Here is a 27,473-nt window from a genome sequence, read left to right as displayed (position 1 = left end):
ATGGCAGCTTACTGGTGTTGCCTAGCTGCTGCACCTGTGCCCTGGTTCCCCTGTAGGGCTCTACTCAGCTGTATCATTGCAGAGCAGTTAGCTCAGCAGTAAATCCTTACAGCTTACAAACTCCGAGGGACCTGCTGTTTGAAGCTCCTAACAAGCACCTTTCCCTATCTGAGGCTCTCCATACAGTTGTTTCCCTCTCTAAGAAACAGGGGCAAGCAGTCAACTGATTCAAATTTATTTCTCCCCCTGATTATGTTATGTAATGTTTCTTGCCTTTTCAAAGGGAGTCTTTTCTCATAATCTAAAACCACAGCCTTCTGTGAAAAAAAACTGTACATGTCTAAAACATTTTTTAGTAAAATGTTAGTTTCTTAAAACTAGAAATACAAGAGAAAATAAGGTACCAAGCAAAACCAGCCCTCCCCAAAACTTTCCACTAAGCTGATATTAAGCTTGCCTTTCTCCTCTGGCCTGTCCCCCTGCAAGGGACAGGATCCTCTTCCATGCAAAATCAATTTAAAGTCCTCACAGAAGTATGATCCTGCAAGCTACAGCCTCTTAGCCTTAGCCTCAGATATGTTCAGCTGAATCTGCCCCATGCAGTGCAAGAATACATGTGTCTGGCTACTCTGCCCCCTCCTCCTGAATTAATGCTTCCTACCTAGACAGTTGAGCTGCTTGACATTATTGTTATATTGAAACATGTAGGAGACACTCACCGGGAGTCCTGTTGATCCCTGTGTACCAGGCAAGCCTGAATCACCCTTCTCTCCACCCCTTCCAGGATATCCCATCTCTCCTTTCTGTCCCCGACCACCAGGCGCTCCTGGTACTCCAGGTGGTCCAGCAGGACCAGGACCACATGAGCAGCGACCTTCACGCCCTGTATGAATGTAAAAAATGATGTTGAACTGCTTGTGAAATATAAAGAGCATTGAGAGATTTTCTGTAGGCAACTAGCAGGTAAGTGACTACACTGTCATTATATCCCACCTCTCCCTTTAGAAAAGAAAATCATGTCTCTCTCCATATCCAAGCCATGTTATTTTTGCCCTATGTGGGACAAGTACTCTACTGGTGCATGGCCACTGACATTAGTAGCACTGCACTGACTCCAAATTTGAGTCATTATTTTGATGGAATCATTAAAGTCTGTGAAGTTACCACATGTGTTTATTACCAGGTTTAGGCATTTAATGATGAGCTATTTGAATGAAGCACAGCTACGGTCCCCACAAAGAACTATTGCTGTTGATGTGTACTTGCCTTTTTCTCCTTTTTCACCGTTTCGACCTGGAAATCCCATTTGGCCTTTTGCTCCCAATTGTCCAGGGGGCCCATTGCTAGTACAAACTCTACCTTAAGGGGGAAAAAAACATGTTGAACATTCCTACAGTTCAGGAGATGTCTTCTCTCTCTTTTGCTCCCTCTTCTTCTCTCTTTCCCTTTCTTTCTGTTTCTCTCTCTTTCTTTTTTCTCCACCCACACCCCCATGATCTTATGAAGTGCTTTGCAAGCCACTGCTTACAGCAGAGGCGGGCAATTATTTCAACTGGAGGGCTGCCTAACAAATTTTGGTGAGTTGTCAAGGTCTACAAGGGTAGCTCCACCCCTTGACAGGTGCCTCGCACCTTGGTTGTCATCTTGGAACCAGAAGTCCTGCCCCCTAGCCCCTGACCTTTGCCACCGGAAGTCCCTCCCCTTGCCCCCAGAAGCACTCCTTTTGGGAAGGGGGTTTGCCATCTTCGAACTGAGAAAAAAAACAAATTATATACTAAAAATCAAACACTGACAATAACATCTTTTAATTTGATTAAAAAAATATTTTGTCCTGATTTGTGTGTTTGCATCATATATAGAGAGGTGATTGAATAAGAGCTCGAAATGAGGTCTTACTCTTGTATATTGCAGACAGGAGCGGGGTTGAGGCAAGGTATGGGTGGCTGGGTATGCGGTTTGTATGGGGCTGTGGGTGTGTGTGTATGTGGGATGTGGGGGAAAGTGTGGGGGCATGTGTGGATATGGATGGGTAGGTATGGTGGCGGGGATGTAACAGGGAACCCTAGCCCTGTTACCAAGAAACACGGCAGTCCCTTTAAACCCAGAACCTTCCGGGCACAGCCGGCTGGTCGAGTAAGGGTTAAGGATCGAGCCCTGCTAGCTGGTCAGGTGACAGAAAGGGGAAGGCCAGAACCATATGAACTGCAAGTGGAGAAGGCCAGAGAGGCACGCTCCCGATGACTACAGTGCAGCTGCAGCATCCTCCTTGGAAAGAATATGCCACACTGTGAGACAGAAGCACAATTACACAAAGTAAGCAGGCACTTTGCCTGTCTTATTTCTTTATTATTATTTTCATTATATGGCCATAGGAGCCTATGGTTTACATTTGATGTTAAAAATGCTGGTGGTTTGTGGCTGAGGCTGTAGGAGGCCTCACTAGTCCCAGGGGGCACTGTGATAAAGCGCTCAAGAAGCCCTGCTGCACTAGGGATGCTGCACTAAGGCCACAAGCCCAAAGTCGCTTGGAAAGGAGATAGGAGCCTTGAAGCCAGTTTCTTGCGGGTGGACTTAGGTGAAAGGCCCTAACTACAGAAAGAGGGGCAAAGCCAAATGGGGCTGAGGCCCCAAAAGTCTGGCGTCACGGGGGCACACAGTGTAGAAGGGCCAGTAGGCCTCGAGTTGCAGAGAGCATGGAACGGAGGGCCTTGAGCGCAAGTGAGTTAGAGAGCTAAAGCCTCAGAGTCAAGCCCCAATTATTGGGTTTTGACTGACAAGCCTAGCTAGAGAGATAGGGGGTAAGCCCACAACGGCTGAGACCCCAACATAAAGAGAAATTTATAAAACCATAAGTGAGGCAATTGGCATGTCAAAGGGCAGGTAGGGGCATGCATTTTTGCCCTTATGGCAACACCTCATTATCCTATGGGTGGTGAGCCTGGAGCCTGTCTGGAAACCTATGGGTCAGCCTCCCTTTTTCTTCAGAACCAAGTAACATCAAATTGTGGCAGGCGAATAAAGTGGGGGGAAGCTGATCCCCAGAGAAGAAAAATCCAGCAAGACTTGATGGAGGCACACTTACTGGCATACTTAAAAAAAAAAAAAAAATTGCAGCCAAAGACGGCCCCCTGTCACAGGGGGCTTGTGGGAGGTGTTTGTGGGGATGTGGGGTCTTTGGAGGGGGAGGAGGGTGGCTGGGGGGTATGTGTGGAAGGGCAGAATGGCTTGGAGTGTGTGGGGTATGCATGGGGAGGTGTGGTCCATGTATGTGGTGGGGGGTGGGGGTGTAGCAGTGAACAGGGTTCCACCAGAGACGTGTGGGTGGGAGGGGTGGTTTGTGGGGGGAGGGTGTGATTGGGTGACGTGTTTCTGGGTTGTGATTGTATGCGGGGGAGGGTGTGATTGTGGGGTTTGTAGGGGATGGTTTGTGGGTATGGTGGGGTGTGCATGGGACACCTGCATGTGCCCCCCTGAGCCGGTCAGCACCTGCCCCCACAACAGCCTGTGTGTGCCAGGCTGCCCTCCATTTGCTCTGTGCTGCCAGCACGGTGCTGCTACTGAGCAGCCCATGCAGCATAGACAGAGCAACCTGGATGCAGGCTCCAAGTGGCTGCAGCAGGAATGGGCAGCAGTAGTGAGGGGGAGATGCCACTTTTCCCTCACGCTGAGCAACAGCTTCTATCCTGTGCTGCTGGTGCTGAGCCTGGGTGGGCGAGCCTGGAGCAGGTATGGTGTGTGCAGTGTTGGGTCTATGCAGTGTGTATCCCCATCAGTACTGTCGGGCTGGGGCCAGCAGCAGCTGGAAAGAGCTGCCATCACATAGGCTACCTAGAAAGGCAATCCAGCTGCGGAGCCACCCCAACCCTACTGTGTGCCTGGGGCGGGGGAAGAGGGGCAGGACGTGCTACAGCTGGATGGTGACTGGGTCAGGTGGGAGAGAGGGACCCACAGTGGGCTGGAAAAAGACCCGCCATCGGCCAGATCCAGCCTGTGGGCCATATTTTGGCCAACCCTGGCTTACAGCATCATTCCTGGAACTGGGACAGTTAAGAGGTGAGGTCAGAATTGCTGCTGACAGACATGAAAAAAACCCCTGTACTTTACTAAAAAACAAAGACTTAGTTTGACCCAGCTCTGCAGCATCTGTATAGATTGTGTGCTTCAGTAGGGCTTTTTGGCACTTTTATCTAATAGCTGATAGAATCAGCTATTAGATAAAAACACCCAAAAAAGCCCTACTGCAGTGCACAATCTGTATAGATGTTGGATGAACAAGATCAAACTAACATGATGTCTCTTTTGGGCATGCACTTCTTCTGGGCTCCATGTAGCGGCATGCCAAGTTTAAAGTAAAGTGCTATTTCTTGGGGGAGGGGGGAGTTGTTTTTATGTCTGTAAGCAGCCATTAAGTTTATATACAGCACTCCTGAAGAAATACTGAGTTGTGGGTGTCAACTGCCTGGATTTATCTTGAGACAACCAATATAAAAGAGCCAATGTGGTCCCTATTTTTGAGATGGGGAGAATGGATGATCTGGGTAACTATAGGCCAGTTAGCATCACTTCTATCCTTGGGAAAACCTTTGAAAAAATTAAGGATCACATTTGTGGGAGTCCAGTAGGAAAAATAATGCTGAAGGGCAACCAGCATGGCTTCACAGCAGGTAGATTCTTCCTGACTAATCTTGTTTCTTTTTATGACCAGGTCACAAAACTCTTAGATGCAGGTGTTCAGGCAGATGTCATCTATTTGGATTTTAAAAAGGCCTTTGATATAGTGTTGCATCCCATTCTTACAAACAAATTACGTGGTTGTGACATAAATTATTACGTGGTCAGGTGGGTGGAGAATTGGCTTATGTGACACACCCAGAAGTTGGTGATGGATGGATCGTTTGTGACCTGGAAACACGTGGCTAGTGGAGTTCCCCCCAAGGTTCTGTTCTTGGACCAGTCCTGTTCAATATCTTCATCAGCAACTTGGATGAGGAATGGAAAACACTCTGTCCAAATTTGTGGATAACACCAAATTATGGGGCATAGTAAACACACTGGAGGGCAGGGAGCGGATTCAGGCAAAATTGGACAGCTTGGAAAAGTGGGCAGAACAAAATCAGATGCAGTTTAACAAAGATAAGTGCAAAGTGATGCATCTAGGGAGGAAGAATCACCAACACACCTACAGACTGGGAGGTCACTTTCTAAGCAGCACAGCAGCAGAAAGGCATCTTGGAGTCATAGTCAACTCGAAAATGAACATGAGTCATCAATATAATGAAGTGATAAGTAAAGCCAACTGCACTCTTTCATGCATTAGAAGGTGCATCACGAACAGGTCTAAGGAGGTGATACAAATTCATTTGGTAGGGGGGGCAGGGAGGGAGGAGTGGGCGGGCAGGGCAGCAAGAAATAGGAGATACTCTGTTTACCAGGGTACATCTTGGTGTTACTAGGAACAACGGCCATAAACTGACAGAGCACATTTAGACTAGACATTACAAAAAATTTCTTTATGGTGAGGGTTGCCAAAACCAAGAATGGACTTCCAAGGGAGGTGGTCCTCTCCCCTGCCTTGAAGGCCTTTAAGAGGAGACTAGACAAGTGCCTGGCTTGGGTCATCTGACCCCACTGGTCTCTCCTGTCCAGGGCAGGGGGTTGAACTCGATGATCTACTGAGGTCCCTTCTGACCCTAAAAAAATCTATTAAATCTATGAAAAGAGGTGATTTGATATGCTTCTTCCACCCTTTTTTGGATTACAAGGTTAAATCACCTAGACAGGTTTAAAAATCTCAAGATAAATTTAAAACAATGACCTCCTAAAAAATCCAAAATCAGGGAGGGAAAAAATCCAAATCTTTATTCCCCAATAAAGAAGCATGGACCACAAGTTTCTAACAAAGAAGTGATAGTGTTGATAGCATCACAGATTATGTTAAAGTTTTCCTTCTTCTGCTATTAGTTTCACTGTCTGTTAGAACTGCTGCTACACTTGCAAGCAAGGCCTGATTCCAGGTAGTGACACTGATGTGACTCCAGAATACCCACATTACCTCACTGATTGCTGATGAAAGTTCAGATGTTGTGTAGTTCATAGTTTTAAGGGAGAAACGAAGGGAGAAATACAGACAGTTCCTATGAGCAAGTAACACAGTAAAAAACATTTTATCTACCTCGTATGATAAGGGGTACAGTTTTAGTTGTACAATTAATTATTCTGTTGGGGGACGAACTTAAGGTGAAAAAAAAGATTGTTAAGCCTACCCTCTACTATAAAACCAACAAAACAGATTTAAACCAAGAAAAGCATTTCAGTCATTTTCTGAATAGCAAATGAACTGCTATATGGAAAACCTAAAGGAAACGATAAACCATTATTATTAGCCTTTTTTTATTGACTGCCCCCACACCCAACTGTCTACTCATAATGATCCTCACTCATATAATATATTTTTTCTGTCCTTTTATGTTGTTTAGCTTACCAGGTGTTCCAGACACTCCACGTCTTCCTGGTGCTCCTGGTAACCCTGGTGTGCCTGGAGCCCCTGGTCTTCCTGGATTTGATTCAGCTCTTCCAGGGAGACCAGGGTCACCTTGAAAACCTGGATGGCCTTGTGCACCAGTCACTCCTGGTAGGCCAGGAAGGCCTGTAGGAAAAATAATGAACTAAGAATAGTGTAGCATCATGATGAATATTTAAGAGTTATGAAAAAGAAACAAGTGGCTAAACAAGACCTTCATGTGGAAAAGCCCCCATATGGAGGGCAAGAAAATCACATTCTCTGATGTTTAGCTTGCAGAAATTTCAAAGCTCCAGGGGCAGGACTGTCCAACATGCAGGTCCCTGCAGCCACCTCTCCCACTGGCACAGTCCATGCAGCTTGCACAGCAGGGGAGGGGAAGGAGGGCCTGCTCCTGCAGTGTAGGGCTCATTAAGTGTGTGGCTTAGCATGTGGCCTTCTCCTGTACTGAAAATGGACAGCCCTGCTTTAGAGGCATAAGACTTTGGGGCAGCTGAGGGGACAGAGGTATTCAAGGAGCAAGGGCTGGTTGTGATATCTTTTACTGGACCAACTGTATATGCTAGCCAAGCTTTCAGACACCCTTCTTCAGTTTAATGTCATAAAGCTCGTGCAAACCTCTCCCAACTATACAGTGGGTCCAATAAAAGCTGTCATCAAAAAAACCCCTTGCCTCCAATACTTTTCCTGAATGATCACAGCTACAATAACACTCCAACCCTACTGAAGCTATTCAAGCCTTTTTGCTCTCCAGGATTCATGGGAACTGGAAGCTCCCTCTTTTGTATAGGACCTGTTTTCCTAGTGCTGCCACTTTGCTCCTGCTTCCATTGTTTAATCCCACTGTATTCCACTGATCCCATGTGAAGGAACAGCAAAGAGCAAGTTTATGTTAGCAGAGTCATTTGTGTTCTTGATTTGGCAGGTTATACTTCCACCAGCATAATAATAATCCTACCATGTAAAATAAAGCCTCCACTGCCTGGCCCCATCTCACATGCTACCCCATTCCAAAGCAAACAGAGCCCAAACTACATGGTGTTGGCTCCCAGGTGCTTTGGGGGGCTGTTGAGAAGAGGAATACAACACTCTTCTCTTGAAAGGTCTTTTCAATGCCATTTTATGGTCGAAGACAATTCAAGTCATACATGACATACTAATGCTTGTAAGCAAAGAAAAACAGAGAGATCGACAAAGAGTTTAAATTAATCTTCAGCTTTTAAAAACCTCAAACATTAGAAAATATGAACTGTGCAGCTGAAGGATCCAAGGAATTCTCCACACTGCCATATAATCCTTCATCACTCAACCTCACACTGCCTCCTCAAAATTCAAGTTGTATCCTAAAATTATGCAAAGGCTAAAATAATAAAAGACTGCCCTGGCTTTGTGCTCACAGGTTCTACTGGCTGGTCAGTTAAGGACCGTATAGAGCTCACATATGATTACTTTCCATTCTATGGCCTCTTACTTGCTCCATCTTCACCTGGTCTTCCTGGTGGGCCTGAAGGACCAGCTGGTCCATCTGACCCAACTTCTCCATGAGGACCTGGAAATCCCGGGTCTCCTCTAGGACCTATATGAAATCATAGGAAGTGGTGATTTAATACTTTCATGTTTATGATCTGGGAACCTTCATAATTAAAAGACATCCCCCTTTCTTTAGTCTGTATTACATCATTTACATATAAATTAATTAAATTTTAAAAGGTGATGAGACTTTAGTTACTTATAGGAACATAAGTGTCTTACTGGGTCAGACCAGAGGCCCATCTAGCCCAGTATCCTATATGTTATGGTGGCAGAGAATGGATACTACAGGGATGAATATAGATGCAGGGCTTATCTAGAGACTATTTGCCATGCCCTTTTCCCTTACCATTTACAGGCAGCTTTAAGTTTATTTTCCACTTAATCCCATGTCTAAAATTATATAAAAGAATAAACATTCTGAGACCTGATCTGAAAGTCCATTGACATTAATCAAATAAAAGGCAACTGAATAGAGATGCTCTGTTGAATTCAGGCCTCAGCTGTGAGCTGCTGTGTGTAAACAAGAGCAGAATTTATTCCCACTGTATATGCAGTATGCTAATTCTTTGTTACAGTGTTTCTGTTTCAATAGCATTCACATGTTAGATGTGATCATTTTAGCTGCTAATGATAATATTGCATTATGCTTTCGAAAGCTTAAAATTTGTTACAAGCTTGCACACCATAAAACCACACTACGGTACAATAAACAATTTTTGGAATTTATATTCATCTGATGCAGCTTTAAAAGCTAATGAAACCATGGGGGTGAAATCTTGGCCTACAGAAAGTTTTGTCATTGACTTCAAAAAGACTACAATTTCTGTCTCAGACATGAAGCTGCAGGCTTCAGCTGAAGCCTAGCCTACTGTCTGTGCTGCAGTAACTCTATATATGAGATTTCTACAACATTAAAGGAAGCCTCACCTGCTTATATCCATTCCAGTACTCATAGGGGACTTCTTCTTATGGCTATGTCCTACATAGGCTTAAATCAAGAACTAGGTCAGCAGATCTGGGTTAGCTTGTGTGTGCACATAGGTTTGCAAACAGTTGCTGCATTTACTCACAAACCAGTCACATCTTTTCCATAAAAATTATCCCTTCAAAACTGGGGTGCATGTTTTAAGCACAGAAACTGATTTCTATGCCAAAATAGAGGCACGGGGATGCTGAAATGGCTGCCACAGCTGCTCTGTGACGGGCATCCAGGAAAGTCAGAGCCCACTCATCACTCACTGTCTCTTTACACCTAAAGTTTTAACCTTGTCCCAGCTGCTGCCAAACTGGCTGCTCAGCCAAAAACCGCTGCCAATCTGACAGTGGCTGTACAAGGTTAAAGCTTTAGGTCAAAGAGAGAGAGTGAATGATGCTCAAAAAGAGACTGCATGCCTGCTCCATGAGACCTGCATTCAGCCATGACTCTGGAAAAATCTTTTGTCTTCAATTTGCCTTCCCAAAACAAGGTGCGTGTCTTATTTGTAGGGACTTTGTGCATGAAAATATAGTATTTTGTGTATAATGCATGTCAAGAGTCATATCCCATCTTCCCGTACCTCCTGGGCAATAACCACTGATATTTATAGGTGTAGGTAAAGAGGGTGTGGCCAGTTGGGACTTGGTGGTCTCGGGTGCAGAGCACCCTCAACGCCCATTGACTACTCCAACACATTAGGTAATTGGGTACAGTAGAAACAGAAGTTCAAAGCAAATGAAACCTTTCACAGGTGAAAGTGGTGTTCCATAAGAAACAGGCAGGCCTGGTAGCCCTTGTTCTCCACGATCTCCCTGTAAGAATTCAGTGATTCAGTTTATTGATAAACACCAGTGCACAATGCAGCAGCTCATAATTAAGGGGTAGCTAAGTACCTACAAACGGATAGACTTTGTCACAGCCCTTAAAATCTTAAAAGCTAATTTTAACATCATGGGTCAAGGAAGGATGAAGGTTACAGCACCACGGTCACATGGTTACTTAGATGGTAGCCGCTATGGGGCAGAAACCAGCTTTCTGTTCCATGTTTGTAAACTTCTAGTACAGTAGGACCTTGCCCCATGACTTGGGGCTCCTTGGTGCTATACAAATAACAGTAAGAAGTGGCTCAAGGTACATAGATGAATGCTGTTTCCTCTGTGTCCTCACTTGTAAACACTGAGGAGGGAATAGATCTTAAATATTTTTGAAAGGGGAAAGGGTACCAGCTTGATACTTGTGAGAATTATCTTAGCTGACCAAAACACGCACTGTTGAGCTTTTATTTTTTACCTTCATGCCTGAATAGCCAGGCTGGCCAGGAGCACCAGGAAATCCTGTTCTTCCCTGAAATTAATTAGAAAATAACTATGAATTGATTCATAGTTGATTGATTGTTCCGTAGTTTAAGTTTTAATAGAAATTAGCTGCTGTATCACACCACACAATACTGTCATCTTTTAACAGTATTGGTAGTTTGTCTCATAGAACTTTATATAAATTTTTAAAGGACCTCTTTTGTTTAACAAAAGGTGACCTTTCTGATATTCACCTATTTACTGGAACAGTGTCCAAGGATACTTTGGGCTGAATCAGAGAGTAAGCTAGTCAACAGATTCCTTTTTTTTCACTTTAAATAGAATTGGCTGGCTGGCTGCTGACTGATCCATTGAACAGCCATCAGTGAATGGGAAGCATCCGTCTTTCAACTCTAATTAGGGCAGTAGCACCTTAGTTCCTTTTCAGTTTAATGGACAGATTTACCCACAAGGCTTCAATACGTGCTTGGGTGGAGCAGTAGATAAAGGATGGGAATGAAGATAAAACAACCATATTAGGCATAACATTCAGATGTGAATTATTTACACACTAGTGCAATTGACAATTAACGTAACTATGGCCTCAACTAGAATTATAAAACAACTGGGGAGTGAGATAGGAAATGTACATTTTTTATTTGCTGTGGTGCTACAGATTCAGAATTCAGCTTTACAGAGGACAGTACTAGAAACCAGTATCTCATGAGTCAGAAGGCTATGAACTGCATCACACACAGGTCCAGGGAGGTGATCCTTCCCCTCTGTGCGACACTGGTCAGGCCACAGTCAGAGTACTGTGTCCAGTTCTGGGCACCGCACTTCAAGAGGGATGTGGACAACATGGAGATGGTCCAGAGGAGGGCCACTCGCATAGTCAGGGGGCAGCAGGCCAGGCCCTATGAAGATGGACTAAAGGGCCTGAATCTATTCAGCCTCCACAAGAGAAGACTGAGAGGGGATCTGGTAGCTGCCTATAAACTCACCGGGGTGGAACAGTGGTTCTAGGTGAGGTTCTGTTCCCCCCCCCCCGGGCATCACATGGGATAACAAGGAATAACAGCCACAAATTGATTGACAGTAGGTTCATTTTGATATCAGGAGGCATTACTTTACGGTTAGGGCTGCCGGGCTCTGGAATGGGCTCCCAAGGGAGGTGGTCCTCTCCCCTCCCTTGGGGGTCTTCAAGAGAAGGTTGAATAGATATCTGGCTGGATTAAGATCCCAGCACTCGTTCCTGCCCAGGGCAGGGGGTTGGACTTGATATGTTCAGGTGCCTTCCGACCTTTGAAACTATGAAAGTGTAAAAATAAACTATGTGGAAAGTGAATTAGCAACACATCTGCCCTATCAGGGCACATTTTTTTATTGTATATTTTCCTACCTTTCTTCCTATGGAACCTTGAGATCCAGGAGAACCAGGGAAACCCTACTGAAAGCAAGTAGAAAGCAATAAAAATTGTCCAAGTACTTTAAGTACTTTTTTCATTTGTAGCAGTCTTTCTTATGTATATTTCTGTTGACAAACAATTGATTTGCTATAATATTCCACAACACCTACTACCCCCACTATTTATAAATAATTTTAATAGAGATGGATATAACCTTAAATCCTAGAAAAAGGCAAATTAAATAGGGCTTGATTCTAATTTTTGCCATACTGCATCAAAAATGTGCCTTGGAAAGATTATATAAATCAAGTGCAGAGTTCTGCTAATGCTTACTATTGTAACTTCATCCATTTAACGGTACTATTCAGAGTAGCAACTGTTTTGTCCAGAAGTAAATGTTTACCAGATCAAATCCTAACTATGTTGTTTTGAGAAGGCATAAAATTCATAATGGGTTTAGGTTTGATCCTGGGACACTTGACTACCCTGTTCTATGAACCAAAATATTCTACATGCAAAATAATTAATATTAGTTTAAACCAACTACAAATCCTAGTTGAAATGTTCTTGAATATTTAACTCCCAAGTATCTTATAAACTAATTGTGAACAATTGAAGTGTTTTTTTCTGAAACTTCCTTACCCTTATTCCAGGGACTCCAGGAATTCCTTTCTCCCCTTTTTCCCCAATTCCAGGTGTACCCTATTACCATTTAAAACACTTTGTTTACATAGATTACTCAAAAAAAATACAGAGTTTACAATATGTGCATTTTCCAAAAAAACATTTTAAAAATCAGGTCAGGATTTCATCTACAGATATGGTTAAGGCCAAACACTTTGGAATAACTTAACATCCCATCATGCCCACGGTCTACTTAGCCTGATTTATCCATGGACAGATGTAACTGCTCTTGCTCTCTACTTTACTTTCTTAATTTTTTTATTGTGCCTTCAAAGAGGTTCTGTCTAGTTCTAATTAATATTTTGACATTAAAATTCTTTTTATAACATGTATTCACTATAAATAAACAGGAAAGAGAGGAGGATTGGTTATGCTACTGTTTAAAGGATAACAAGCAACAAACGCATACACAAACACTTTTTCACCATATTCTCTTACTATGAAACCCTTCCTTTTCCCACAAAAGAGCCTGACTGCCTCTCCATCCAGGCAATCCCATAGCCTGGATTAATTTTTAGAAAACCTAGCTGGAATTCATGATGCCAGTTCCTCTCCTGGCTGTTACTGCATAGAAGCATGGAACTCTTTTGAAGGCAGAACAAACTGCTGGAGGAGCCACAGGTGTGCAAGAGCTGACAGAGGTGAACGTGGAGCATACTGTCCTGTCTACTCCGTTGCTTGGTAATGGATTGCCTGAACCTCTGATTCTTTTTTTTTTCAAAGCCCTGCTCATTAGAAGCCTAATTCAGTTCAGTGGTAGACTGAATTAGATTCCCAGATGTGCATTTAACTACAGCCATTCAGGCACTGAATGTCTGGACTCAGTCTGGCCTTTGGATACTGTCTCAATGGTCTAAAGGTGGGGATGGAAGGTCTGAGCAGCATCCACTTCCAATACAACTGTCTAGGTATATGCGTTGAAGGTTCTGGTGACCTCTCATGCATACCCCACAATCCAGAAATATCAAAGGTTGCTGCTGACTACTACTACTCACCAAAATGCCACCTTCTTAAAGGAAATAAGATTGAACTTTTCATGAGGGGTAGCATCTGACAGTCAGTTATAAAAGGAATTTTACAAGAGAGATTTTTCCAGAGGATTCATAAGAATTTCCATTTTCATGTAGGTGGTATTTAAATTCAGTGGTATAAATACTATATTATTTCTCAGGTCATTCTCTCATAAAGTTTTTTTTCAATAACAAAAAATCTAAGATAACTCTGTTGAGAGCATCATACAGAAAATGGAACAAAGCATGATAAAATACGTGCTTTCTTTCATACTTACTTTTGGTCCCCGCAATCCATTAGAACCTATCACTCCAGGCATTCCTTTTTGACCCTAAATATAAATATGTAGAAGCTGTTCATTTTCATATGAAAAACACACTTTGACATAGTGTATAGTAATAATAGCCTTATTATAACTCTTTGACACATTATTCTGAGTAAAACCAATGAAAGAACAGCACCTTCTTACTCATTAGGATTTCTCCTTGTGTGTGTCCTGTCACAGAAGCTTAGGTTAGTGACAGAATTGATATATTTCCCTTTATTCCAATTAATATTGCAGAATCAACAAAGCAATGGTTAATAAGATGAGTCCTATGCCTTCTCTCACAGTCAAAAGAACTGTTAACTAAAGCCTTGAACCCGCAAATACACACCAGTAGTCCTACTGATTTAAATACAATATGTATGCCTAAATGTTTGTAGGATAAAAGTCTAATAACACTACTACCCTCAATAAGTTGCCCAGAATCTTTTTTGGGAAGGGTGGCATATAAATGGAATGAATCAATAAAATAAGATGCAGCCATGGATGAATTTGGCCCAAAGAGTCGGTCTGTATCAGAGCTCGCCCACATGGAGTCTGCAGAACAGGCAGTTAGATTTATCTTTTCATTTGTATATTGAGTGAGCCTGAGAATTGCTGAGAATGTAATACAGGATTCCACAATGTAATTTTTACAATTGCTTTGTAGAGCACCATATTTTAAATGCCTTAGGATTTACAGCAGAAAACAGTCCATAACCCTGTTACTAGGTTTACTCTATCCATTTTGACTACAGTTATGGTTATAGCAGGTCTGTCATGGAAGAATTATTGTAATTAAGAAGATGATTTCATATTCAAAAATCAATGCTAGGACCATATGTATTTCCATATGTAATTCAGTGAGCCAGGTTGCTGATATTTCAACAGAACTTCAGCTGAGTTTGAGGGTTGTTGAAGAAAACCAATACCTCCCAAAAAGGATAACGGACTAAATACAGAAGTTCTAAATGGACTACTGTGAGTTGTTAGGAAAGAGTCAGTGTCACAGTTGATGCCTTGTTTGAGATGGCTCAATCTTTTAACAAGTTTATGATAATGAGTACAAACTCAGCCCAGATTTCAAACAGGACTGTAGTTTTTCAGTGGTGAAGTACAGAATACAGAAGTGGGAATAACCTCATTAAAGAGCACAGGTAAATAAAAAAGAGCCCTTTAATAGTGAAGGGTAAGAAGAAGGGGAAATAGGACAGTCCCACACATATGGGCGGAAATGCACTACAGCAGACTCTGACCTGGCTCCTGTCTGCCTGAAGCTAAGGTGCTAGATAACAGGATTTCTACTGATGATGTTAGGATATCACACCATAAAGCAAATGTACTTATTTTATTATGCAATCCATATCAAAAGTTTGTAATAGGATAGTGCTTGCAATGAATGGATATTCTGAATATAATTATACAAACAAGTGGATTTTCATTTACACACCTTTTCTCCTTTCATCAGTATGGCACCTGGAGGGCCAACTAACAGTGGCTGTCCTGGAGGTCCAGGAGATCCAACATCACCCTATAAGAGTCAGAGAAACAACCAGCCATCCTGTTCACCAAGCCAACTCAGTAAGAAGCTGGGATACCTATTTATATTTACAGCACTAACATATTTTTACACTCATTGAACAAATGCTTTCTACTCTTACCTGTAGGTAAACAGGACTTTGCAATGAGGCCTGTCCATATATTTGCAAACTTTTGAAAGAAGGAAGATAAATCTCTTTATACCTACTCAATATTACAGAACAGCTGAAGGAAAGATAAAGAGAGATTTCTACCCCTTTCTTTTCTTTTTTTCCTGCCACTCATGAAAATGATCTTGTGATTAAATAATGTAAGTAAACAAAAGAAAGCCCTTTAAGACTGGTTCCTGCTCCCATTAGTTAACATGCTTCTTTTGCTTAAATGAGATAAAAGTCTTTTCTAGGACTGTGGTCTTGGGATTGACTGCTACATGAATACAAAATGCCATTAAACCCAGAATGGCAGGTCTGAGTTGGGTGTAATGGAGCCCATGTACCAATGCAGGTGAATCAACTGGCTGGTAGGAGTATGGAAACACAGATGGTGGAGAGCAAGACTTTTATTTCTTAAGGGACTGTTCTTCAGCCCTTAGGAGACTTGTACCAAATGCACATGTTGTCTGACTCAGGGGAAGACAGGCCTTCAGGGCTTCTTTTGCTCACTCATTGTCTTCTTTCAGGAAAAACAATTCTGCTCAGTAGAGCTGCACTTCTTCTTGTTTGACCTAAGGAAAATCCCTCTTTATTTCCAAGCTGCCCACTTCATTTAGCTCCAGAAATGAAGGTATATCTAAAAAAGGGAAGACTCTGAGAAGTAGGGAAGTAAGGTATGAACATAGCCTGAGGGGTCAAGTCCCCCATGACTTGCAGGAGTGCTATCAAGCATGCAGTGCTGCTCTGCATAGGCTGTCTGCTAAATCTGTAGTTGTTCAACATAGGCTAATTAGCACTATTGAATGACAGTACCAATTAGTCCAAGTAAAAGTTCCACATCAAATGTTCAATATTTTTTTAAAAACCCTAACCCCATAAATACATCTAATTTCTGTGCCCAGTTTATCAAAGAGAATCCCTTTCACGTTAAATGTAGTAACTCAGGATCTGATATTATTTTCCCTTCAGTGGCAGCATGAGGTTATCACACACTATGGTCCATGAGGGTTGTGGGCCTCAAGTGTGGTTGGTATCTGAAACACCATACAGATAGGAACAAGTCGTAGACCTAACATAGGTCTAATATATGGGTGACACGTCCTTAAGCTTGCATACATCAAAATGTTCAACATGCAATCAGTAAGCAAGTACTAGTATTAGGCTAGGCCAGGTGCGGATAACTGCTTTCTTAGAGAAAGCAATAGTAGTTAAAGTAACTGCCTTTTGAAAGGCACTAAAAGTAAAAACTCCCTGAGGTTTTATCTTTTGATAAGATCTGAGTTATGCTGGATTCTACTTGGCTAATAAAAGTCTATAGTTAGTCCTACAGTGAAGCCACTCTTCATGCCATTATTTGTTTGCTCACCAATTCCCCTTTCTGTCCATCGACTCCAATGCCTGGATTTCCCTGATAGAAAAAAAAAGCAAAAATATGCATGCAAAGTGAAGACAACCAGGAAAATGCATGCATAATAATTCAATTAAAAGACATTTTTTTGAAAACTTTGCTAACAGAAATAATCATAAACAACATTTTAAAGTTTAGAATAAATATATATTTCACTGAGACTGTACAAACTCAATTAAAAAAATGCCCACCTGTTCACCTGGCAAACCAGGGTGGCCTGGAGCACCCTTTAAAGAAAGATTTAGAAAAGTTAATATTCTGATTTGAAGCCAAAGCTTGGAAAATGTTCCAAAGTTGCCCCTTCCCAGGGATAACACCTGGAAGCAGGATTTTTCCCAGCATACACTTAGGGCATGTTCCTGCTGGCTCACCTCCCTTGGGGTCCTATTTCCTCAGCCTTCTCTTTCCAGGTAAGCTGTACTGGTCAATTAGTGAAATGAGCATTGGCTCCACCACTTCCCTGCCTCCCCCCCAGGCCTCATGTGAATCCGTGGGAGGGGAGTAGGGAGAGAGCATTGGCAGCGTTCCTCTGTGGCCCTGAGCTGGAATTCTGCCATGACATGACTCACATGCACACAAGTTTTGCCCTCATTCCTACACTGCAGGTTTATGTAAGCAGTAAGCAGAATCTAGCACTTTTAGTGAATTTCCTCATAAGAAATGGCTCGACTTGAATATACATCTGGGTGAGCTTTTAGATAAATGGACAATCGCTTATATATACCTTCAAAATACAATGCTGCATAACTGTCACTCTTACCTGCAAGCCTGGCTGGCCGTGATATCCATGTGGGCCCACTGCTCCCCTTGCACCCCTAGATCCCTGAGGAAAAAGACCAAAAGGTGAATTTGTTTGTGAAACCCCCAATATCTTGACTTCTCCCCAAAACAAACTTTCCTGGCAAACCAAACCAAAACCAAATCAAATTAAAAAAAACCCCAAAACAAAAAATATATCTTTAAGTGGTAGAAGGTACTTACAGGCACACCAGGGGCTCCTGGATCACCTCTGTCTCCCTGTAATTGCAAACATTTTGGTAAGTAAAGAATCACACTTCTGCTTTCTTGCATTTGCTTTTCAAGACTACTTGCTATATCCTTGTTTTATGATCAATAGATGATTTCACTGAATAGAAAAATAATTTCAATACCGTTAAGGTTTTGACTGAAAAAAGAAATTTAGCACTGAGATAAACTTCCAAATATAGACTTATACATAGGTAGTATAAGTAACTTCCAAACCATATGCAAAATTGATTTTCTAATATTTTCTAATTTTTAGTGTTTTAAGGGGAAAAAAACCAAAACAGATGACTTCAGATATGTGTGCACCCAAAGATCTTGTAAGTACAACTCAAAAAAAGTAATACATAATCAAAATTACAGTAATTCTCTGATTATATATTAAACCTGCATATAAGTTGATCACATATTTTCAGATTCAATATTAAACAAAGCAGCCGCCCAAAATTTGTAGAATTTGCAATTTATTGTTAAATGTGAATTTAATATTTAATATTAAACTTTGACCCCCAACATCTTATAGCTATCAACAGCATATAAGCAACTTATAGCTGTTGGAACTTCCTGACTTTGATGGCTTTAAAATCTTAATCTGTACCGTGCTATCTATCTATATTTTCATTTACATTCCTTATTAAAAAAGAGACCAAGTATAATGTGCTTCTCAAAACAATGAGGAGCGATTAGAACAATTTTAATCACTATACATGTTTTCCTGCATGTTACAATTATTTCCACAACAATATACTTACTGGATCACCTCTCCTGAAATGTGAAACATACACAGACATTCCTTTTTCTCCTTTTTGCCCAGGATAGCCCTGAATAATTCATCAAAAATTAAAATAAAAAATGAGATTATGTTCTGGAGTAAGATGTAACAATATATCGTATTATACAATCTGTTTACTGACACAGTAGAATTTCACTGATTAATTTCTTAGCTTTGATTACATCAATGCTCTCTGCATATCCCAACCATATTTAATTTTGACTGGTACACTGGTTACAAACCACATGAATAGATATATGCTGTGGCACTTATTCTTAACTTTTTCCTCATGAGAAATCAAAAAACACCCTGGGTGGAATCCTATCCCAGTTAAAGTCCATGAGAGTTTTGTTATGAACTTTAAAGGAGCCAACATACCTGTGTCCACAGACTACATGGAACTCAAATCCCCAGTAACTGTACTTAGTGAACCACAGCATTGTAGTCTTACACTGATCCTTCACAGCTTAGAGAGCTGAATGGGAAAAGTACTTATCACTTAAATGCTGTAATAAGCTGAACAGCTGCCTATAGCTAGAGGGAGCTGCAGCAGACAGGATGTAGATAACAGGTCAAAGAGAGGCTGCACTGGAAGTCTCAGTGAAACATGTATCTAGCTACCTTTGCTGCAGCCATGTCTCTTGACAAATTTCGTATTTGATTTCTTTTTACAGGAAGATACGTTCTTATTAAATGAATCTTGTTCCTTATAAATTTCTCAAGCAAGGGTAATAGATATTATAACACTAGGTAATAGTAAGATAGCTACTATTAAATAATATAAAAAATCCCAATAATATAATATGCTCCCTGCTACATGTTGCATACATTGCTCAATTAGCTGGTCAGTCTCTCAATACATGTAGACAGGCCACATATGCAAAGCAATTATCAGACAATGAAAATAACTATCTAGCTATAAAAAGAGTCAACTAGTTATAAAGTTAGTGCTTGAAAATGTGTAACAACTCTGTAGCTGGTTTCTATCCAGCTTTAATTTGAATTAGTAGCAGGGCCCTAAATAATATAAAACTGAAGCATGAAGAATGCATCTAAAATAAGTTACATACTATTTTATGTATATATACTAAATGATACAGGAAACGTTTATAAACAGAAAGTAACATAAAGACATTAACAGTCCATTGTGATGCTGGTACTAGGTAATCGGAACAGTATTTGGTGCAGCAAATCAATCTGTAAACAGGTGAGCCAATGTCTACACAGACCCTGGAGTGACACTGTACACAAGGAGATAATTATTTGAGGAGACTCCATTTTGTTTTCTTGAAAAACCAAATTCATGAATATTGATGTTTTAGTTCGAATCCAAGCTTTGTCTCTGTTATTTAAGTTATTTTATGGACTGCAAGTAATAGATTCATTAATGCCTTTGTTCACTGAGCCAGCTGCATACGGGTTATAATTTATGTCAAATCTTGGGTTTGGTTTTGGGTTTGTGTGTGTGTTATCCACCAACTTCTTACATGTGAAACTCTTATAGTGAATGATTTCCCAGGCTGAAGAGAAGTCACGAAAGTATAAAGGAGCCGTAGTCCAATCTATTACTTTTTTTTATCAACTGCGTTGATAGCATATTGCAGCTTAAAGCAATTGTGCAAACATAAATACAGGATTTCTTCATGAATGTGTTTTGATCAGGTTTATCACTTTGCCTTATTCTTTGAATATTGTTTGTTTTCCTCTAAGGCCTGATTCAGTACATATTTTTGCTTCAGATATGTGTCAAAATGTAGCACAAGATCCAGAATTTCTATTGTTTCATTTCATATATAGTTTCATTTTGAAAGCATTAGAACAGCTCTTCAAAATCTTTACAAGTTACTGATCATTCCAAGTGAAAACTTGGTCCTGCAGAAGGTCAATTGTGGGCCAGATTCACAAGTGGTGTAATCCTGCATCTTTCCAGTGGAGTCACTGAAGCTATCTCAGTTTACATCACGTAAGCAGCTAACGTTGAGATTTGATCTTCATTCAGAAACCTCAATATTTGAATAATGTTAATATACTTTCTTCTTTAAGACAGAAAAGCTAAAATCTGAGAGGTAATTTTAAATATTTAAATTTAAAAATAGTAATGCCACTGAACCAGACTGTGGTTTACTACGAGGTGGGTGCACAGGGCATTCATGAAGGTGTTTCTGTGGCAGGCACCCTGCTCTACAAAATGAGCAGACACAACTCCAGTCCATAATGCTGGGTAGCTGTTACACCACAGACCGTCTTAATTTTACAATGGCTATGATCAACTACTAAAAACTTCATTTTAAAGCTAACAGAATCTAGGCCCATTGAAACTTCCACTTCATACCATACCCTCCTGATATCATTCCAGCTATTACAGTTCAAGATTCCAAACGTTAACAAATTGTGTAGTGGTTTTGAACAAATTCTCCTCTTGATAGCATCACTGTAATTCTGGAGTAATTCCATGAGTGTGGTTATTCAAGATGTACACCATGTGAATGAGAGCAGAATTTGGCTACTTGTATTGTGGATAAACACACATTAAGGAATAACAACCTTAATTTCATACTTTACCAAAACCTGGCCTTGAAAGGCACAGATTGCCCAGCGCACAATCACGTTTATTAACAATGACACAAGATGTGGTATGGTAACAGACCCTAAATCAAGATATGAACTCAGGCACCCAGTGCCACAAAACCAATGCCTCTAATTTTAAAATGTGTTGGCAGAAGAGAAAGTATAAATACACAATTAATAAAATATTATAACTTACAGGTGGGCCTCTAGGTCCAATATATCCTTTCCCCCCTGGAAATCCCGGATCTCCTCTTGAACCATTGGAACCATCCAAGCCAGGTTTGCCCCTAGGTCCTCCAACTCCAAGTAACCCCTACAGAGAGTTTAATTTATATGTAAGTACATTACCTTATTATTAAAGTACAGGTTTTCATACTGTACAAACTGGTAATCCCAGATTGTGGCAGAGGACCACTCATCTAAGCTTCAATTATATATTCCTTACACCAGAAAAGGGCCAACTGTGATTTTTCCTGCATACAACAAGAAATATAGAATCGAGCCCAAGTACATGCCATGTCTTTTCACCAGTTTCATAGTAGAAACCCTGGCATTTATGTAAGACCATTTGTGCACAAAGTTGTGACTAGCTGCACCTTAATTCTGAAGGATGCAATTCTGCAGTTCTTATTCTAGCAAAACTCGGACTTGTTTCAGTGGAATTTTTATCTGACTAAGACATGCAGAACAAGGATCAGGTTTTTTTTTCAGCAGAAAGGATAAAGTAATTCAGAACCCCTTTTGCTAGTTTCAAAATACATTGAGACAAATATACAAAACCTAGAAACAGGAACTTCTGCTTTTTACCCCTGCTTGCTGCTTGGATTTGTGCAGGTCTCAGTTACTGCTCTGCTTTTTATCTCTTTTCTGTAAAATAGACCTAATAGTATATACTTATCTGAGAGAGGTGCTGTTAATTCTAATTACCTTGTTTGTATTATGATTTGAAAAATATGTGGAGTCCTAAATATGTGTGGAGTACTATTATCCATAATAAATGTCATAATAGTTCATCTTGTTCTTTACAGGTTTACCAAATAAGTGATTCTTTGGAGGATGCAATAACAATAGATAAGAAGTGTATTATATCAAGTTTAGTAAAGCATTCTGTTAAAATATTGGTTTTAGATTAATTGTAATGTGTATACAGAAAAAGTAAACTTACAGGCAGGCCATCTAAACCAGGAAAGCCTGGGACTCCTGTGGGGCCCTAAAAATGGGGCATTAAAAAAACCTGTTAAAGTCCTTAACTCTTAAAAGCAGTGAACATCAAAAAGCTGTGATATTGCAAACTGATGTTGTAAGTTGCCACATTTGAAACATGACTCTAAGGCCCCTGGCACATATGCATGGCAGAATGAACAATTTTGGGATCAAGGATCAAATCCAAATTGTGCCAGTACTACTTGCCAGGGCAAAGGAAGCCCAGGATCATAATTCTTGGTTCCTCCTGCACTAGCAAGTTAGGCTGCCTCACCTATCTGTCCTTCAACAATCAGATGACTGTCACCTCCAGCCCCAGGACTGCACTGGAGATTTGAACCAGCTCCTGTGAGGTCTGGGGCCAAGGTGGACAATCAGCTAATTGTCAGTCCCAGCCCCAGACCATGGTGGGCTCATCCTGAGTCCCCCCATGCACTCCTGGAGCCAGGGCTGAAAATCAGCTGACAGCCCAGAGTATGGTTTACCCAGGGCTATCTGAGCAGACACTGACTGTCAAAAGCTCTGGCTGAGCTCCCAGGAACAGGGAATCAAAGGGAGGGGATAAAGGAGTTTTCCTATTGGGGATTTTTAAACCTGTGTCCAGCACCTTAGCCAGAGCTGCTGGATATGGGGTTTAAAATTCCCACAGAAAGCCCTTTGACTCTCCACCCACCAACCTGCCTTCCCCTCCCTTGTCAGCCTCAAGCCCAGGCCCTCAGTCAGCTGACTGTTGGCCCCGGGGCCATTCTATACCCAAGTGCAGTCTGGATCCCAGGGCCTGTTGGCTGATTGATTGTCAGCCCTGGCCACATTTAAATTTAAGGTGCTATATAAATCAGCCATAAAAATGTTCTACGTAATATGTGGAACATTTTTATGGCTTGTTTCCCATCTTATGGTGCCTTAAATTGGGTGCATCTATAGCACCCTGTCCAGGTATACCCCAATTAACACCTTAATCATGGGATAAATGTAAAGTGTAGTGAGGGCCTAACATCTCCACACAGTAAGGTAAACATCTGATAAAATGTGGGCAAATTCAACATGAGCTTGTTTGGCAAATGTAACTGAAAGAACTATTGCCAATAGCCATGCATACCTTAGATGGTACTGGAGGACAACATCAAATTTGTAAGACCAGATTAACTCATTGAGGCTTATGGAATTGTATAGAAGAGGAATTTGGCTATATAATACTCCATGTCATATCATAAGTCTGTGTCTGTTCCCCATGAAGTCAAGGACTTTCAGTGATTCTAGAAGGAACAGGTTCAGGTTCTGTATATCACAAGTAGCGAAATTCAGATCTTCTATTGGGCTCAATTATATAAAGCTCCAATAAAGCCAACATAATTTAATCAATTAAAGCCAGAAGAAAATGTCAAGAGTCAAGACCAAGGACTGAAGGACTTTGAAAAATGACTTACTGACAAAAGGCGGTGTTTATGATGGTATCACTTACCATAACCAATTATGATACTGTACATCTCTTGTACAGTATCATCCCCATGGAACATTAACTCTTTTAGTGTTAATAAGAGTTATGTGGGACACATCAAGGACCTAATCCCTTTCACTGAAACATAGGGTTTGAAAGGACCTCAAAGGTCATCTAGGCTAACCCCTTGCACAAATGCCAGAATGCTACTTCTGAAGCAGCCCTGCCCAGTACCTTACAAAAAAAAAAGAAAAAAAACCCCCAATAAAGCAGACTCTACAACTTCCCTAGGCAGCCTGTTCCACTGCTTTTCCATCCTAACAGTAAAGAAGATTTTCCCTTTTCTCCCCAACAGCATTAATTTAATAACCTAGAACTAAACTTCAGGCAAAACTACAAGTGAATTGGATGAAAATTTTGCTTGAGAGGTGACATAAGTTTGTTAATATAACTTAAACATTCAGTACTGGTTTTTATCATTCCAGTTGGTGGTATTTTGCAACATACTGTAAATATTGAAAATGAGCTCCCTAGAGTATTTCTTACCTTATCACCTTTTTCTCCAGCTGGCCCAAGCAGCCCATTCTCACCTCTCTGTCCCTTTTCTCCTGGCAAACCAACTGGTCCTGTAAGCCCCAAAGGCCCAATTGGACCCTGAGACCCTAATTCACCAGGTTGACCCTGAAATGAAACCGAAGATGTTATTTGGATGTAGTACAATACCTAAATAAACACAGTAAACCTCCTCCAAGAGTTATAGGAGAAGATGCTGGGGCAAACAGATTTGTATTATGTATAAAATGGAAGTTTAGGGATACCATATACTCTCTGTACATCTCAATGACTCTGAAAAATTATTTGATAGTCACTTTACTTCAAAGACTAAGCCCTACTGGTGTTTTAATTACTGTGATATGCACTAGAACATTGGCTGCTTTTTGTAGCTTTTGAATGTCTGTATAGGTAGATAAAAGAAAGTTTAGAAGTATTAATGGGGCATGAGACTGATAACCTGATATTAGATTCTTATCCCACTAGGCATGTTTGAACAGTTTTATAATTAAGAAGTCTATTTCTGTAAAGCGAATCGTGTAAATGTAAATGGAATAGTTGGGATTTTCTTTAAAATATCCTATAAAGGGCATCATCTGTTCTTTTTTAATCTTCTGTTGATGTTTCTAAGGTTCTTTACAGCAAGGTAGAAACTGCCTGACTACACAGGAGAAACAGTAGAAATATATGAATTGCTGACAAATGCACAAAGTAAAAAACCTGAAAACATAGAATCGTATAGTCCAACCCCATGCCTGAGGCAGGATCACCCCCTTCCAAACCATGTCATACAGATCCTTGTCTAACCTATTAGTAAAACTATACAATGAAGTCTATCCCAAATTTACAAGGCACAAATTTACGAGATGCCACAGGTGAAACAGAAGGACATGCTGGTCAGTATCCTGCTTCTACTTGGATTTTTAAAAAGTACTTGAGATATCCAAGGAAGAAGTCAATGCCCCCCAGTACAAGAGAAGGCAAAAATACCCACAGCCTATACCAATCTGACCATGGGGTAAAATTTCTTCCTGACTCCAAATGTGACGATCAGTCTGACCCTGAGGAAATGGGCAAGATCCCTAGTCGTCTGCACACTTCAGTCAAAATACAGAACCTTGCCTGTAGTCAACACTGAATGCTTTGAAAGAAGGTGTAAAAAACTCCCCAAAACCTTACAACACATGTAGCAACAAGAAGGGAAAAAATTCCTTCCCAGCCCCACGTGGTAACCAGTAAGGCCCAGAAGCATGGGAAATACTAAACATCCTCCACTCTGCTCTGCAACGTGGGGAGAACAAGTGTAAATCTACACATCACACCCTAAAAAGACCATAGTTTATCCAGTCTACCTTAGTGTGTAGGCCACCAGGGGAGGGCTAGAAACAGTACTGAAGAACAAGTTTTTTCACTTTTGGCTACGAATCATCTTAGGAGTTAAAACTGTACCAGGTATGACATTGCCAAACAAAAAAAAACTGATCAGAAATTTAACATAAGATTTATTCTGTTCCTCTGAAACTGATCTAGCCAGTATCACAATAATGACTAATCACTATAATAAAGATTGAAAGACTTTTTTAAAATCCAATCCAAATTTAACTTGCTTCCAACATTTCTCTTTCTGAGATGTCTGCTGCTCACTGCGAGGTCAGTTAAAAAATCAGGAGAGCTGCAAACAAGTCAGAAGCTACGCTGCATTGCTGAGCTTAGAAAAATGACTTTTTTTTGTTTGTGAAAGTGATATAAACCTTTTTGGCCTTCTCATAGTTCAAAAGACCTTGCTGTAAAGACTGAAAACTTGTCCTCTGCATTTCTCCTCCATGAGAAAAGAGTTTAATTTCAAAAGGCATACTTGTTTATTTGTTACTTGTACCTTTACCAGGTCTCCAATATCTTCTATGAGATGCTGGCAAAAATGATAAGCATTGAGGGTTATACTTCTTTTATTCTACTTTCTGAATGGTTTAGAATCATGTAAGCACCATGTTTTAGGTCTCACAGGAGTGATGAGCATAGTCAAAGGCTAGGAACAGACATTACACATAAACCAATTTAAAAGTGATTAGAATTTAAAACCAATTTAAGTGATTAGAAACTGGTTTAAACCTGTAACAACAGATGTTCCGATCACATAAACCTGTTTGAAAATGGTTGAAACCAGTTTGAAATAAACCTGGTTGAATGTAGTATCAGACTTAACTGATTTGACTCAAACTGATTTATGCAATGTCTGTCCCAGACCCCTTGCTGATTTAAGATGAATGGACTCCCTTAGCATCCTGGCATATTCTCTTGCCTGGGCGGCACTCTCTGCTCAACAGCAGAGCTGGGCCCTTCCCTCTGCTCCCTGGCTGCAGCTCCAGAGACTGTGGGCTGTTCCCCCACTCCCCCCTCACCACTCCCTGCTAAGTAGGAATTCCCCCATCCCCTCTCCCTTGCAGAGAGGTGTCTGTCCATTAGCTACCAGACTACATGCTGGTGACAGTCTGTGCTGAATCAACAGGCAGAATCAACAAGTAGGTGGTAATGTCCCTCTGTTGTTTTCTTAATGGGATGATAAATACTGTTATCAATTCCCAGCTGAGCTAATCAGAACAACTTACTGGGGCCTGGCCATGCCTCACTCCCATCAGCTCAGTTCTGTGCAAGGGAAGGGAGGGCTGCTTTAGTGCCCTCCAGCTTCTACCCTGAACCACTGCAGGCACGTGCCTGCATTTCCAGGATGTCTGTCCAGTTACAAAACTGATTTAGCCTAGCCAGTTTAGACTAACCTGCAAAGATTGAATCAATTCAGGCTCAGGCTTTTTGAATGTCTGTCCCTAGCCAAAGAGATGTTACAAAAATTAGTAGGCCTTAGTGGTTTCTTCTTGCTTTCTTTCACAGTCATCATTGTACTATTATGACTTTTTCTAGTTTATATATTCTGCACATAGTTTCATAGTTTCATAGTAGCTAGAGTCGGAAGGGACCTAGGTAGATCATCTAGTCCGACCCCCTGCCTGAGCAGGAAAGAGCACCGGGGTCAGATGACCCCGGCAAGGTGCTCATCTAACTTCCTTTTAAAAATCCCCAGGCTTGGAGCC

The 27,473-nt window shown here is 41.1% G+C and overlaps 1 protein-coding gene across 2 annotated transcripts in view; it reads right to left on the bottom strand.

Annotated features, from left to right (window-relative positions):
• COL4A4 (collagen type IV alpha 4 chain) overlaps positions 1-27,473 on the bottom strand; it is a 131,124-nt gene that overhangs the window by 70,212 nt on the left and 33,439 nt on the right. For both annotated transcript variants that reach the window (XM_019533048.1, XM_019533047.1), the window contains exons 5-22: positions 24,382-24,516; positions 22,360-22,404; positions 21,391-21,507; positions 18,607-18,675; positions 17,813-17,848; positions 17,592-17,654; positions 17,023-17,058; positions 16,790-16,831; positions 15,183-15,263; positions 13,706-13,759; positions 12,376-12,435; positions 11,727-11,771; positions 10,320-10,373; positions 9,772-9,841; positions 7,992-8,096; positions 6,482-6,646; positions 1,267-1,359; positions 720-883 (exon numbers count right to left, since the gene is read on the bottom strand). In XM_019533048.1, the coding sequence (XP_019388593.1) occupies positions 720-883; positions 1,267-1,359; positions 6,482-6,646; positions 7,992-8,096; positions 9,772-9,841; positions 10,320-10,373; positions 11,727-11,771; positions 12,376-12,435; positions 13,706-13,759; positions 15,183-15,263; positions 16,790-16,831; positions 17,023-17,058; positions 17,592-17,654; positions 17,813-17,848; positions 18,607-18,675; positions 21,391-21,507; positions 22,360-22,404; positions 24,382-24,516 (1,434 nt within the window). The remainder of the gene's footprint in view (positions 1-719; positions 884-1,266; positions 1,360-6,481; positions 6,647-7,991; positions 8,097-9,771; positions 9,842-10,319; positions 10,374-11,726; positions 11,772-12,375; positions 12,436-13,705; positions 13,760-15,182; positions 15,264-16,789; positions 16,832-17,022; positions 17,059-17,591; positions 17,655-17,812; positions 17,849-18,606; positions 18,676-21,390; positions 21,508-22,359; positions 22,405-24,381; positions 24,517-27,473) is intronic.

This window comes from Crocodylus porosus, unplaced genomic scaffold (genome assembly GCF_001723895.1).
Source record: "Crocodylus porosus isolate Cpor-Errol unplaced genomic scaffold, CroPor_comp1, whole genome shotgun sequence".
Classification (NCBI taxonomy): domain Eukaryota; kingdom Metazoa; phylum Chordata; order Crocodylia; family Crocodylidae; genus Crocodylus; species Crocodylus porosus.
The sequence above is the reverse complement of the archived record's forward strand: the minus strand, read 5'-3'. Positions and strand labels throughout refer to the sequence as shown.